General features: G+C 40.8%; 1 protein-coding gene across 1 annotated transcript in view; it reads right to left on the bottom strand.

Moving 5' to 3' along the window:
• The window catches only part of RCL1 (RNA terminal phosphate cyclase like 1), a 32,014-nt gene that overhangs the window by 8,623 nt on the left and 9,370 nt on the right, over positions 1 to 14,021 (bottom strand). Inside the window, exons 4-7 of the mRNA XM_084224933.1 lie at positions 13,551 to 13,625; positions 12,205 to 12,329; positions 9,642 to 9,767; positions 8,065 to 8,221 (exon numbers count right to left, since the gene is read on the bottom strand). Coding sequence (XP_084081059.1) covers positions 8,065 to 8,221; positions 9,642 to 9,767; positions 12,205 to 12,329; positions 13,551 to 13,625 — 483 coding nt within the window. The remainder of the gene's footprint in view (positions 1 to 8,064; positions 8,222 to 9,641; positions 9,768 to 12,204; positions 12,330 to 13,550; positions 13,626 to 14,021) is intronic.

Here is a 14,021-nt window from a genome sequence, read left to right as displayed (position 1 = left end):
AAGATGGCCTTGCTTCTATGTGACAAGCTGTAGCTCCATTCTTTTGAAAAAAAGTCTGTGCATTACATGCAAAGAACTACAGCACAGCAAAATAAGTAGCTCTATTACATTCACTACCATGACCCAACTCCTAAAACATGTTCTTACAGCAGTACTTGCCCTCTTAACTGTGTGAACTTGCCATACCAAAATGAAGTTCACATACTCAACCTAATGCCACCTATGGGACTGATAAAAATTTTGCTTTATCTTGAGTGAACAGGGTACCTGCAGAATTTGCTGGTGCAATCTAAAGCCACAGATCTCACCAGTTGTATTTGCCAATGAGAAACACATACCAAAACAGATAAGAGTTTGGTAAGGACTATTCCTGACACTGAACTTTCTGTAGTTGTAGTTTGATTAGTAATTCAAAATGCTTCTCCTTACTTGGATGAAAACTTCACATTTTCTGAGCTTGCTTTGTTTCTCTACAGCTGAAAACATTGTAAGGTATCTACTTTTATAACCCAATTTATACAAAAGCTTCAATCAGCATGGAGACAGCCGTGTCCTAAGAAACAAACCAAAACACAAAGCATCCATCATGTCCCAACTGCTAACATAAGCTCCCTGCACTGCTGCAGTGAGTCAGTCGTGCCCAGTACTGCTGTGCAGTAGCAATCTGTTACACACATTTTTGGCGGTGTCCCCTTGAGCCACTCTGCCATCTCCTCAGGAATTCTCATTAGACACTGACCTTGACTAATGGCTCCTGGGCAGTTAAGCTCCTTTTTAGCTTACCAGAAACGGTCCGCTCCTAGGAAGTTCTGCCTAACAAACTGCTGTTTTCTAATGGACAGTCTTGGAACATTATTTTTGTCTAAAACATAGCCCAGGTGGAACAATATTATTATTACTGCACCTTTTGATGGAAATTCCAGTAACAACTGACCCAGAATGGAGAACGACAGAAGGCTAAAGCCAAGCACCTCACAACCCTACTGGCAGCAGTACTAAGTGAGGGTCTTTTGAGTTCTCCAAGGCCACAGAAGGCTGCACCAGCACCTCCTTTGAAGTGGTACACCTCTTAAAGCTCAACAACCCTCAAGTCTTCAGTACTTGGAGAACAATCACCAAAAGCTGTTGACAGGGCCTGCGCTGATACACTCAACCCTCAAAGCTTAACCCTCCAAGTGTTTACAGACACAAAGCCATCTGACATATTTTACTAAACTTGAGGGGGATTTTTAACCTTTTTAGATACATCTTTATGTCTCTCTGTGGGCACGCATGAATTGATTTAAATATACTACAGCAAGCATAGTATGAATGTGGCCATCTCTTAATTTTTCAACTAAGTTGCTACTGAGTTTATAGAAAATCTTACTGAATCATTTTGTAAATGTTAGTCACAAAATCAGAGAATGGTTAAGACTGGAAGGGACCACAGCTGGTACAACCTCCCTGCTCAAGCAGGATCACCCTAGAGGTCATGGCACAGGATTGCATCCAGACTGCCCTTGAGTATCTCCCGTGCGTGAGACTCCACAACCTCTCTGAGCAACCTGTTCCAGTGTGCCATCACCTGCACTGTAGAGGATATGTAAAAATATCTTCCTCACATCTAGGTGGAACTTCCTGTGCATCAGTTTCTGTCTGTTGCCTCTTGCCCTAATGCCTGGCACCACCAAGAGGAGCTTGGATCCATCTTCCTGACACCGTCCCTTCAGATGTATTGATAGGGTCCCCACTCAGTCACCTCTTCTCAACACCAAACAGGCGCAGCTCACTTGGCCTTTCCTCCTAAGAGAGATGCTCCAGCCCTTTAATCATCTTTGTCATCTCCTCTAGATTTGCTCCAGGAGCACCATGTCTCTCTTGTCCTGAGAACTGAACACAGCATTCCGCATGTAGGCTGAGTAGAGGGGCAGGATCAACTCCCTCAACCTGCTGTCAGTGCTCTTCCTAATGCCCCCAGGGTATCATTTGCCTTCTTGGCCACCAGGACACACTGTTGACTCCTGGACAATGTGTTGTCCCCCAGGATACAGAGAGCTACTCCCCAGTGGTCATTCCCAGGCTCTCCTAGTGCCCAGGGTTATTCCTCCCCACATGCAGGACCCTGCATTCACCTTTGCTGAGTGTCAGGAGGCTCTTCTCTGACGATCTCTCCACCCTTCTGAAGGGTTACATGGCCCTCTGAGGTCACTGCTCCCAGCTTTGTGTCATGACTGAACTCACCAAGAAGACATTTGTGCATTTGTTCAATTATTGGTGGAGAAGTTAAACAATACAGGACCAGTATTGGACTCTGGGGACACCACCAGTGACAGACCTCCAGACAGACTCTGCAAAACTGATTACAACCCCCTGGGATCTCCCATTCAGCTGGTTCTTAATCCAGCTCACTGTACACTCATCTAATCCACATTTCCTAAGTTTCCCTATGAGGATGTTGTGAGAGACAGTGTCAAAACCCTTGCTGAAGTCAAGGTAGACAATACCCACTGCTTTTCCCTCATCCATTCATCTAGTTATTTCGTTATAGAAGAGACGGAGGTCAGTCAAGTATGATTTAGCTTTAATGAATCCATGCTCACTACTCCTGTTCACTTTCTTGTCCTCCCTGTGGATAGAAAAGGCCACCAGAACCATCACAGACTGATGTGAGGCTGACTGTCTGGTAGTTTCCTGGGTCCTTCTTTCCCTTTTCATGCCCAGTGTGACATTTGCTTCCTTCCAGTCCTCAGGCACAGCATTTCAAAGGTGGTTGTAAATTGCCCACCTTGGTGTCTATCAGCTCTCTCAGCACTCGTGGGGGCATCCCAACAGGGCCCATGGACTTGTGGATGCCAGGTTTGCCTGACTCCAACTTGGTGCTCCTTGGGCAAGGGAAAGTTTTCATTCAAGCCTTCCTTGTCCCAAGTCTCCTGGGGCAGAGATCCCTGAGGGCTGGTCTTGTTAAGAGGGTCCCATTTCCATTTAGTATCAGGCCTATATTATCCTTTTTCCTTTTGTTATAGATGTATTTGAAAAATCCTTTCTTGCTTTCCTTGACATTCTTTGCCAGACTTAATTTCAGGTGGAGGATCTTGGCTTCCCCTGTCTATTTTCTACTTACTCTGACAACCTCTCTATATTAATTCCAAGTAACCTGACCCTGCTTCCAGTTCCTGTGTATTTTCTGCTTACCCTTGTTAATGAGAGGAGTTCTTTATTCATCCATCAGATCTCCTCCCCTTTGCCCAATTTCTTGCACATTTGGAAGCATTGTTCTTGAGCCTGGAGGAAATTATCCTTGAATATCAACCAACTCTCTTGGACCCCTCAGGGTCTCTTGGACCCTGTGGGGCTTGTTCTCATGGCATTCTCCATGAAGATCTCCCTGCAGGAGCTAAAGTTAGCTCTCCTGAAGTCTGTGGTTGTGGTTACTTGCTGTCCTGCTTTCTCCTCATCTGGAACTGAATTCCACACTCTCATGGTCACACCTCCAGCAAGGCCTTCCCTGTTTGTTAGTATCAGTTGAGCAGCACACCATTGCCTGTGAAATCCTCCCCTACCTGTGTCAGGACATTGTCATCCGTGCTTTCCAGGAACCTCCTGGGCTGTTTGTGTTTCGCTGTGCTGGTTCTGCAGCAGATGTCAAGGGAGTAAAGTCCCCCAAAAGAACGAGGGCCTGTGACTTTGAGGCTGCTTCATGCTGCCTGTAGACGGCCTCGCTTCCTCCTCCTGATCCGGCAGCAAACACCCACAACAGCAAACACCCTTACTAGTCTGCCATTTTATCCCGACCCATAAGCTCATCGTCCTCACCAAGACAGAGGTGAACACTGTCAGGCTGTCCCTCCTGAACAGGGTGTAGCCCTTCATGCCAACATTGCAGTCACACGAACTATAACACCATGTCTCTGTCACCGCAATAAGACCAAAGCCCTGATATTCCATTCAAGTCTTCAGCTCATCTTGTTTGTTCCCATACCGTGTGCACTGGTGCACGTGCACCTTACAGAAGTATTTGATTGTGCCAGCATTCCAGGAGTCAATGATTAAATGCTGCTATGTTCTTTAGACAAATTGTTGATCAAATCTGAGGCTACAATTTGCAAGGGATACACTTCTGTGACCCAAAGGAAGGACCTCCCTTACCCCTTTTGCAGCCTTATCCTTTTCCATCCTTACCCTTTTGGCATGCCTGTTCTCTGCATAAATCATTGTAGATTGACTCTAACCCAATTTTTCTTTGCGTGCTTCATCTATGTAATAAGCAATAGCGAACCTTGCCATCAAACCTTGCAGCATGTCAACAAATTTATACAAAAACTTGCTTTTGACAATACTTTTGCCAGTGATCTAAGTGATCTAAACCACTCATTTGCAACACCATTCCTACAAAGGCAGTTCCCAGACACTGACATTAAGTGATTGCTTGTAATCTAATGACTGAACAGTAACTTCTGCCAAGTGAAGGACTTAACATTCCCAAGGAGGCCAAGTTTTTTTCTACCAATCCACCTGCCACTTACTTGAGAGTCAAAAATTAGAAACAACCCTCCCAAAAGAAATGGGATGGGCAAAGTCAGAGCCAAGGTACGTTTGCTCCAATATAGCTGGAGCTCATTACCAATGTAGAATGCAGCTTCCACACTGTATTTATTCAGTCTATAGCAGTTTCTCCATTATTGTTTACAGTGACTACAGAGCCAGATCCAGCTAGTTGTGACAATTAGACACAGATCTCTTAAAATCCCATCCATTTTTAAGTGTTGTGTAAATACTACAGCTGACATGTACATACAAATATGACAACTCTACATATTGGACAACAGTGTTGCGAAAAGGTTTTTTCTTCTGAGCTTGAGCCCGGCTTTGATTGAGTGTTATATTTTGGGATGCACACAATATCCTCCCTTACCTTACATATTTGCAGGACTCAATAATTCGTTATGCAAAGAGTAACAAATTACTGCAGAGGGTTTTTATTTTGGTGTTTGGATTTTTTTCCAGAAGAATGGAGCAAAGCCTTACCACACTGAAGTAAAACGATCTTGAAAATTAAGCCATCAATGAAATCTTTCACTCATTTTAGCTTTAGTTCAATAAAACAAAGAGCTTTAGCCCTCCGGCCCCTTCAAGGTCCCCTAGCAACTCAGCCTTTCTTCATTAAAGAATTCAGCCTTAAATAGGTACATGTACTCCCCTATTTTTCATTATTACAAAGAATATAAAAATTAAATCCTTTTCCAGTTCTTCCAGACTTTCCATTCTGCCAATTACTCTCTACATAAAGCTCCCATAAACCATGTCTTTCAAAGGCATGAGTTACAATCCTTACTGGCCTTCTACAATTAAGCTTCAGAAAGAGCTACATATGGATTTGTAATGACAATGCTAGTCAGTCACTCTATTGCCCCCTCTTGAAGAGCCACTGCAATTAAGGCACTGTACCACTTATTATTAGTCTATTAGCTCTGACATCTTTCCATCAACAAATGTACATTAAAAAAGCTCTGCTGATTCCAAGAATCATGCAACCTAATTAATATCTTTTTGAAAGCTTAGTAAAAGGACTTTTAGCAAGACTCAAATCCTTAGATTTCCTAGGTGGTAAACTTTACACAATGGCAAGCACTTTTCAAAATGTCCCTGGACCCCTTTCAACAATAACTGCAACTCCAGCAGATTTGTGGGTGATCCCAACACCTAAAGCCCTTTTACACAGAATTGTCTCCAGTGCTCTCAGGATGCCCTTGTCTGGTCAACCCTTCCCAGCTCCCAGAGCATAGTACCTACTGGTAAAAACATAGATGGTGAAATAATCCCATAAAGAGAAGATCTAAAAACAGGAAAATAAATTCTCCCTTGAGCCCAACAAGTAGGTGGTGCAAAAAGATGGGGCACTTAAAGATTGCCTGTTCAGAGCAATCTATTATTGCTTTTTCAGATTTTTAGTTTCATTAAACACCTTACCTAGGCAAAGAAACATAAAAAAACTAGGACATTAAACCTAAACAAGTACTGTGCACTTTGCAACGTTTTTATATCCCCTCTGCATTCAACACTAAATCAAACTGACCTAACAAAAAAACCAAAAAGACCAAACAAACGAAAAACCAACAAAAAATAAATGTCCAAAAACCAAACACCCTAAAAAAGCCCATCCCAAAACAAGAAACAAACTAACCCCCAAAAAATACAAAAGAAAAAAAAAATTAAAAAGAAACCTTATGTTTCAAAATTCAAGCTAGCACTGTAGGACCACATGTCATACACAAACTCAAGTACGTATTCTGAAAACTACATAACAAAACCCATCATATTGCCCATGATGGAGGGAGAGGGGAATTTGCTAAATAATGACTAAGCAGTGCAGTGAAAAAGTAGCACAACAGCCAAAAATGCTAGCAAACAAGAACTTTTCCACAGTGAGCTGCTCAAGTGAAGGACAAATAGTCTGTACACTGCTCAGCATTTTTCGGTCACTCTTGGACAGCAGTCACCCACACATAAAGGAGTCTTCCAGCAGCACCAGCAAGCCACAGCTAACAACCTCACTCACTCAGATTCTGATCTTCAAAGACAGTGAAACCTGACAGCCTATTACTTTTATGATTCAAAGACTTGTCTGACCCTGCTTACTCCTCAAACTTTTTTTCCTGTTGTCTTAAGATCCTCACTATCCTTTGCAGAATTTGACTCATCATATTCAAATGGCTGCCATACACTAAAGCAGAAAGTTACTTGCTTTAGGCCTTTCCAGCCGTCTTCATTTTGTATGTTCCCTGACACCTGACTCTGTGCAAAACATAATATCTGGACAAATTGCCTCACTAGTTTTAATCTATCAAATGCTAAATGGTTTCCAAAGGAAAAAAAAAGACCAACTATTGTTGCTGATAAAAGTATGTGGAAACTGGATTTTTGATGGGTCTGGACATCTGACTACCAGGAGATGTTTTCCAAGACATGTACACAAACAAATGTACCAAAAGATTTTGGCAGTTGTAACAATTAATGGAAAAAGCGGCCAACTGGTAATTCAAACAGATAAAAGATTTGCAACAGGGAAAGAGAAAAATTAAATGGGCACAGATGAACAATCTAACACGGGTATGGATGTGATTTATGAAGCTGAGGGGCTTTTTTATATTTAACTGCATTCCTTAACATAGAATCTCAATAATGGCAGTTTTAACACTTTGCGAAGTCACATAGCTTATTACAGCTCAGAGTAAACCACTTGTTTTTTTAAATAATGAGCAAAACTTGTAGATGACTGCCTCCTAAAGGACAAATGTGTTTTATCAATGCTAAAACATAGTTAAATATTTCTGGAGATACAACACAAAGCAGCTGGAGATACAACACAAAGCAGCTGGAAGGTTCTTTATTACATCAGAACCTCATCAGGGTGCTTTTTGCCAAATCATTTGTAACACTGAAAGCTGCTTATCCACTGAAATTCTTGCCACAAATTAAAATCATTTTAATAAAGAAAAAAAATCTATGCTGAAGAAAACCGTGATGCACTTAGGATTCCTAAGTAAACACCATCCTAGCTCCCTTCCAACAACCCATTAAGACAATTCTTCATACAACCAACAATTCTCAGCACATTTGACTTTGTCATCATCACAAAGTGGTCAGCATGGAGTCTTGATGGGTTTTTTTCCCTTTCTGCCTCTCCTATGTTCCTCCACTCACAATGTCCCACTCCGACCACTAGTTTAGAAGCATGGACTATGTATCCATCCATAATATATAGAAGAGTAACAGCCCATGTGAAGCTAATTGAATTCTGTTGCAGACAGAAAACAACAGAAGAAGAATTTGCCACTCCCATGATTCATAATACCACATTTCAGACATTGAAATAGCATGCCCCAGTAAGTCATTACACTGTTAAAGGAACCATGCAAAACCACTATTTACCTGGATGAAAATGACACTGGCAGCATCAGATAATTTCTCTGCTTGAATCTGACCCTGTCTGAAGGTGCCACCAAACCACCTATCGGTTTTATCTATTTTATCACCTCCTTCTCTTACATCTATACAAACATACAAAACATATTGGCCACTTACTCTGTAGACCTCCTCAAGCAGCAGCTTAGCACAATTCTGGCCCAGCTCCTCAGGAAGCACAGCTGCTCCCTGGCCCTGAGGGTTTGAGGCTAGCTCAGCACTGAGAATAGTGCCATTGATGGTTTCTGCAGTAAGGCACATGCCAAAACCTGGTGATCTGAAAGAAAGTGAAAAAGTGCATTTGATTTAAGGACAAAATTGGAGTACTGAGCCAAGAACTTCAAGTCATAAACAGCTCCTCTCATACGATGACAAACCTGTTTGATACAACAGATTAATCCTGGAAAAAGAAAATTAACAACTGTACTTAAAAGTCAAGCCCAGAACCAGTTGCCACAAAACCCTACATTGGCTTTTCCTGGGCCAAACTCTTTAAACAGAAAAATGAAAAGAAAATAAAAAGCCATACAAACCCTAGAAATGTTTGGGGTTTTTTTAATAGAGGAGCATTACCTTTCACATTTATTTAATTTTTGTTTGATAAACATTTCAAAGGTATCTGGCGTTTCTTCTCTGCAACATTCAAAACCAAAACCACCCTTCTTTAAGGCTTCAGCTCTTTCCCCTGGAAGCTGCAATATTTAGCAAAATTAGACTAATTAGTTAGTATCAAGGATACTGCTGTCATACTGGATTCATATTTAAGGTAAATGTCACAGTAGCAAGAGAAACCCAGCCAGCCAGGTTGAAAGTGATTTAGTTCCTCTTCCCATGCTATTATTTACTCCTCTGCATGAGCTGCAGGTATTAAAAATAATGCTGCTGGCCCAAATCATCTGACTTTTAAAATTTCATAAACAGATGAAAAAGAAAATTGAGATCCCAAAACTACACAGCTCCCAGAAATATTTTTGCAATTCTGATCCTGTAAAAATTTCTTCAATTTCTAGGTTCATAAACGTTTTAATCTAACAAATTTTAATTAAATATTTCAAAAAGCAGAAACAGTGAAAGAAAACAGACAGAAAACTATCAAATTAGTTATCCAGAATCTTTCAACCTCAAGGAAGAAGACATCAGAGATGACAGATACCAGCAAAATTGTCTGAATCGCATCCATTCTGTGTTCTGTCGCTAAACAAAATGTGTGGAAGTACAATAAATTAATTTTCGAGTCCTTGCGAGTGAGAGGACACTCCTTCAGCCATTCAGCAGAAGACAACCCATACTGCTTTAACACTTCCTTAAAACACCTCAGTCCCATCCTTAATATTACTATTTCCATCAGAAGGTGTGCAGTCAACTTTGAATCTTGGTTTCCTGAATATATCATGGCACCTTGATCTTAATCTCTCTTCAAAGCAACAGACTTAAAAATGAAGGGAGCTCAAATTGCCTTAGTGGCAGTAGTGATGTATTTCATTCCTTGTAAAAGAAAATACACTTCTATCCATGTTATATAAGTAAAACAAATGTATCTAGTGAATCACCCGTTCTTTCTTTGTGAGAAATATTTATTTTAAATCAACAAAATAGAAGATTGTGATCTAAAACTCAGTAAAATTAGACCAGGACACCCTAGTAAATGAACAAATGCAGAATTACATGTCTGTTTCCTGTAAATTCTGGATACTCACTTTCCAGAGCTGGCCCCCTTCATATGGTCTGTGTAGATATAGATATCTGGAAGGAATTTATTCAGGATGCCCCTTGCAGATTCCACCATTCTGTTTGCCATCTGTGGCGACACTCGGACAGAGTATCTACATTTCTGAGCTAAGAAATCCATTGTGATCACAAGAAAAAACTGAAAGCAGAGATTGACAAAAGTGAAGAAGCCCCAGTGCATTATTTCAGAAAACATGTGTTTTACACATCTATTCATGGGCTCTTGTCCATGTTCCTGTACCTAGAGAACCATATACATGTAACTACTTTCTACTCTCTTTTCGTTGATATACCTTGAAGTGAAGTACACAGATCATGTGCTGAAGAACAGATTACTATTAAGTAAACACCTATCTTGAAAATGCCCTTCATTGAATTTAAATTGCTGTTCTGTCATCTTGTACTTTCTTATGATGGAGGAAGTCCCAATGTGCTCTGTTCTTCATGGTTTATTAAAACACGATCCTGAGTGAAGTTTCTGTGAATTACCAGCAAAAAAATCCTGCCTTCCTGTTTCTGTCAGGGAGAAATTGGGAAAATTAATAAGAAATTAAAGACGAAAAGTTCCAACAGAAAAAAAATAAAAGGCTCTAAGAAAATTATCTTTGCTGTCTCCAACTCTTTTGCAGGGTTCTGAGGCCGTCAAATTCACTAGTTCTGTAGTCACTCAGCATCTGAAAGTTCCAGGAAAGAAAAACCTACCACCTTACCACCCACCCCAACCCAGCTCCTCACAGTACATAAGAGATGAACAGCCTTTCTGATCTTGTACTCAGGTGCTGCTTCAGAGAAACTCCCAAAATATATTCAAATGTACAAAGCACATTATGCTTTAAATTCCAGCCCAGCTATAATGCAGACTCAGGCTCTACCCATCTGCACATGCATTCACATAGCAATGCAGAGAAATACACTCTCAAAGCTCCCAGTTGGCAAGGAGGAATTTTCTTTTCTACAAATTTCTACACCATCTCTTGTGGAGTAGGCAAACCCAAAACTTTAGGATCTCAGGGCAAAAATCATTAAAAAATAATCAGAAAACTGGTTGCTCTGCATAGTTGATGCACTCAGTATTTTGCATTATATAAAAGGCTGCTGTAATACAATCTCCACAGCTGTGAGGAAGAAGATTTACTCAGATGAATCTTGGAGGAACAAAAGTACACATAAAAAAGATGTAAGAACTTATCCTCCCAGATGTTTTGTATTCTATTGCCTTGAAGGACCGCTTAATAGCTAAACTAAAGTGAGTCTGCCTCCCACCATGCTTAAAGGCAAATTTATACCCCTGAGAAAAGGCCCAGGAAAGCCTACAGCAAAGTAGAAGTTCAGAATTCAAGCAGATACATGAATCACAGTGGTCCAGAATGGTGCTGCATATTAATGTCAGTTTAGAACAGTGGCAGTAAAGTCATGATCATTGCTTCCTCCTCCACACAGAAACTTACCTATTTACTACAGAGCAGAATGGATTACAAAATTACTTTCTCCACTAACATACCATAGCAACTATCACCAAAAGCACGAGCTGCCTCCTTTCTGCTCTACACCACAGGTTTCCAGTAAAACTGCTCTTACTTGGCACTACTGCACTTATCTAAATGCTGCAATTGGACAAGGTAGTCAAAACATCCAGTTTATACACACAGTTGTGACGGTATGTCATGAAGTAAAAGAAGAAACAGGCTGCAAATCCATACCTCTGGCAGAAAATGTGACCTCATTCCTGCCTTCTTTTTGAGTAATCAATGCCAAATCATGTTTGGGACTCTCAAAACACAAATTAAACCACATGTTGGCCACTGCTTAAGACAGTTTCATGTAGGGGATTTCTACCTTCTTTCTACAATGACAGCAGATTTGTGGCAGATACCATAGAAAGGCCACAAGAGAAAAATAAAGTCAAAAGAAACAAAATCCAAAACATTGGCTAGATTTACAGTTGTTTTAAAAAAAGTAAGGAGTTCACAGGAGTATTTTGTGCCCTTATCTCCATAAAACCTCCTCACTTCACCTGCACTGGTACTACCAAAGGTGAAGAGCCAAAGAACTTTCTTTCAAAACATACAAAAAAGCTCAGTGTGTGCTGCAAGGTGTAAACTGAACTAAGATTTAACTATCACACTAAACTAACACCCCATCTAACTTCTGCTAAACTAGTAACTGCCAAGATGTCACCTATTCAATGCACATTGGTTACTACTGAATTTACACACAAAGTAAGATTGCTTTAAGCGCTCCTACATTATATGATGAAAGGTATTTTAACTTTTTCTTGCTGTTGAAAAGTGCTGTTCAGCTTTAGATTTATTCAATAGCCTACAGATGCTTTTTGAATAGCAACACTTTGAACACAGGAGTTTTGAGACACAGTCCTAACGAATCTAGTTGTGTGGCCCGTCTGTGTGATGTTGGCCTGTGTAACCTAGACACATGCTCAGAAATGTGGGTGCACTTCTGTGACTTCCAAACTTCAAATTTTAATGAACAAACCCATTTAAAAGTAGAAAAACAGACAAACAAAAAGGATACGCAGTTCCTCTGATGCGCTTGATTTTTCCAGGGTCTGTGAACTGAACAGGCTGCAAGACCTTTCTCACTGGGCAAGAAAACAGTATCTCTCCACCCCCTTTGGGAGGCATTCCTCTTCGGTTGATCTAGAACAAATAATGGAGGAAAAAAAGCAGGTTAGTAAATAGTACAAAGAATGTACCTACACACCCCAAAATTACACTTTTATTTTTCAGAGAATAAAATGTTTTCAGCAGAGGCATTATGTGATCACAGGCAAGAAAACCAAATCCTAAAAGCAGAAATGGATTTTGCATCAAAACTAAAAGCAGGCACTGATTTCTTTGCTCCTCTCAAGTAAGGTAAAGCATGGCTTCTCAATAGGAAACAGAGCAAAACCAAACAAAAACATCTTTAACAAAACAACCTTGGCTTAAGACTTGTCTCTAGCAGCAGATTGCACACGCTGCTGAGGAGACTAGAACTATTTGATATGAGCTCAGTTGATTACAGCATGGTGCTGATAATGCCAAGGTCGTGGCTTTGATTCCCATATGGAACATTCACTTAAGATTTGGACTTGATGATCCTTACAGGTCCCTTCCAACTCAGAACATTCTGTATGTGAGGGACTAGAATGAACTCATTCCCACTAACAGGTCTGTCTAGCCTGACCCAGTCCCACCACTCCAAGCCAAGGACATGGGCCAGTGGGTCTGGGGAGGGAGACCCACAGCCAGACAGGGCAGGGCTGTGGCTAGCTGAAGGCCAGCCCTGCTGCAGGGTCACAGGAGCAGAGGCTGACAGTGCCAGGACAATGACATGGGCTGTGGGCAGGGTGGGGGTGATGGGTGAGCCTTTGCACAGCAAGGCACCAGCCACCCCCAGTAGTGCAGCCAGACCCTTCACACATTTCTCCCACCTAAAAGAAACCCAAATGTTGTTTTGTATCCAGATTTACTGGGCCTCTGAAGACTAATCTTCAAGAAAAACTTCTTTCCCCTATTCTCCAAACTGGAAACAAACCTCAACTACCCAAACACAGATTCAGCTCTCTTACAGGTGAAACAGGTTAAAGATACCATTCTTAGTTCTTAGCCCCAAACGTGGGGCAGAATGAACAAGTAGAAATAAAAAGATAATAAATGAACTGAAAAGCAACAAAAAGCAAAAAGGTTTCTCAGTCTTCTTTGGAGACTCAGGAAAGTCACCACTTTCTCCTTACACTCTCTATCACCGTGTGGCTCCTAGTCACAACGAATTATCTTTTAAGAGACAGACACCCACAGCAAGCACATGACCCCATGAAGTACTGCAGGAGCATAATTTCAACACATGCTTGAAAAGAAAGGAACAAACTGTCTCACCTTGATTTCCAGACTTTCACCATCAATTCCAAATTTCTTCAGAAGGGGTAGAGCTGTTGCCTTAAGAACATCAACCTACGTGCAACACAGAATTTTAAGACTCTCTATTGGAAGTTAGGTTAGTCAGTAATTTAAACAGTCACTAAATTGTGAGGTGACTAACAGAGAAAAGCCCTCTTCATAGAAGGTATTTTACGGGAAAACATGGGAATGCAGCACAGAGAGCTTCATCTACTTAGCCTACCACAATACATCATTACTAAAAAAAATTTCCTAGAACAAATTACTGGCAGATAGAATTTCCTATTCTGGCTTTCTTCCTCAGCCTGATTTTGAATGCCATTATGTAAAACAGCTTACTTATTTCTCTGAACAGTAAAACATTTCTCTGAACATTCCTATGTTATTGAGAAAATAATATTCTTCTGTCATTACTATAAAATCCCTATAGCTAAACAAATTCATGCAAGG

Source organism: Fringilla coelebs (assembly GCF_963513975.1).
Source record: "Fringilla coelebs genome assembly, chromosome: Z".
NCBI classification, from domain to species: Eukaryota; Metazoa; Chordata; class Aves; order Passeriformes; family Fringillidae; genus Fringilla; species Fringilla coelebs.
This window is presented reverse-complemented; position numbering and strand designations above follow the sequence as displayed.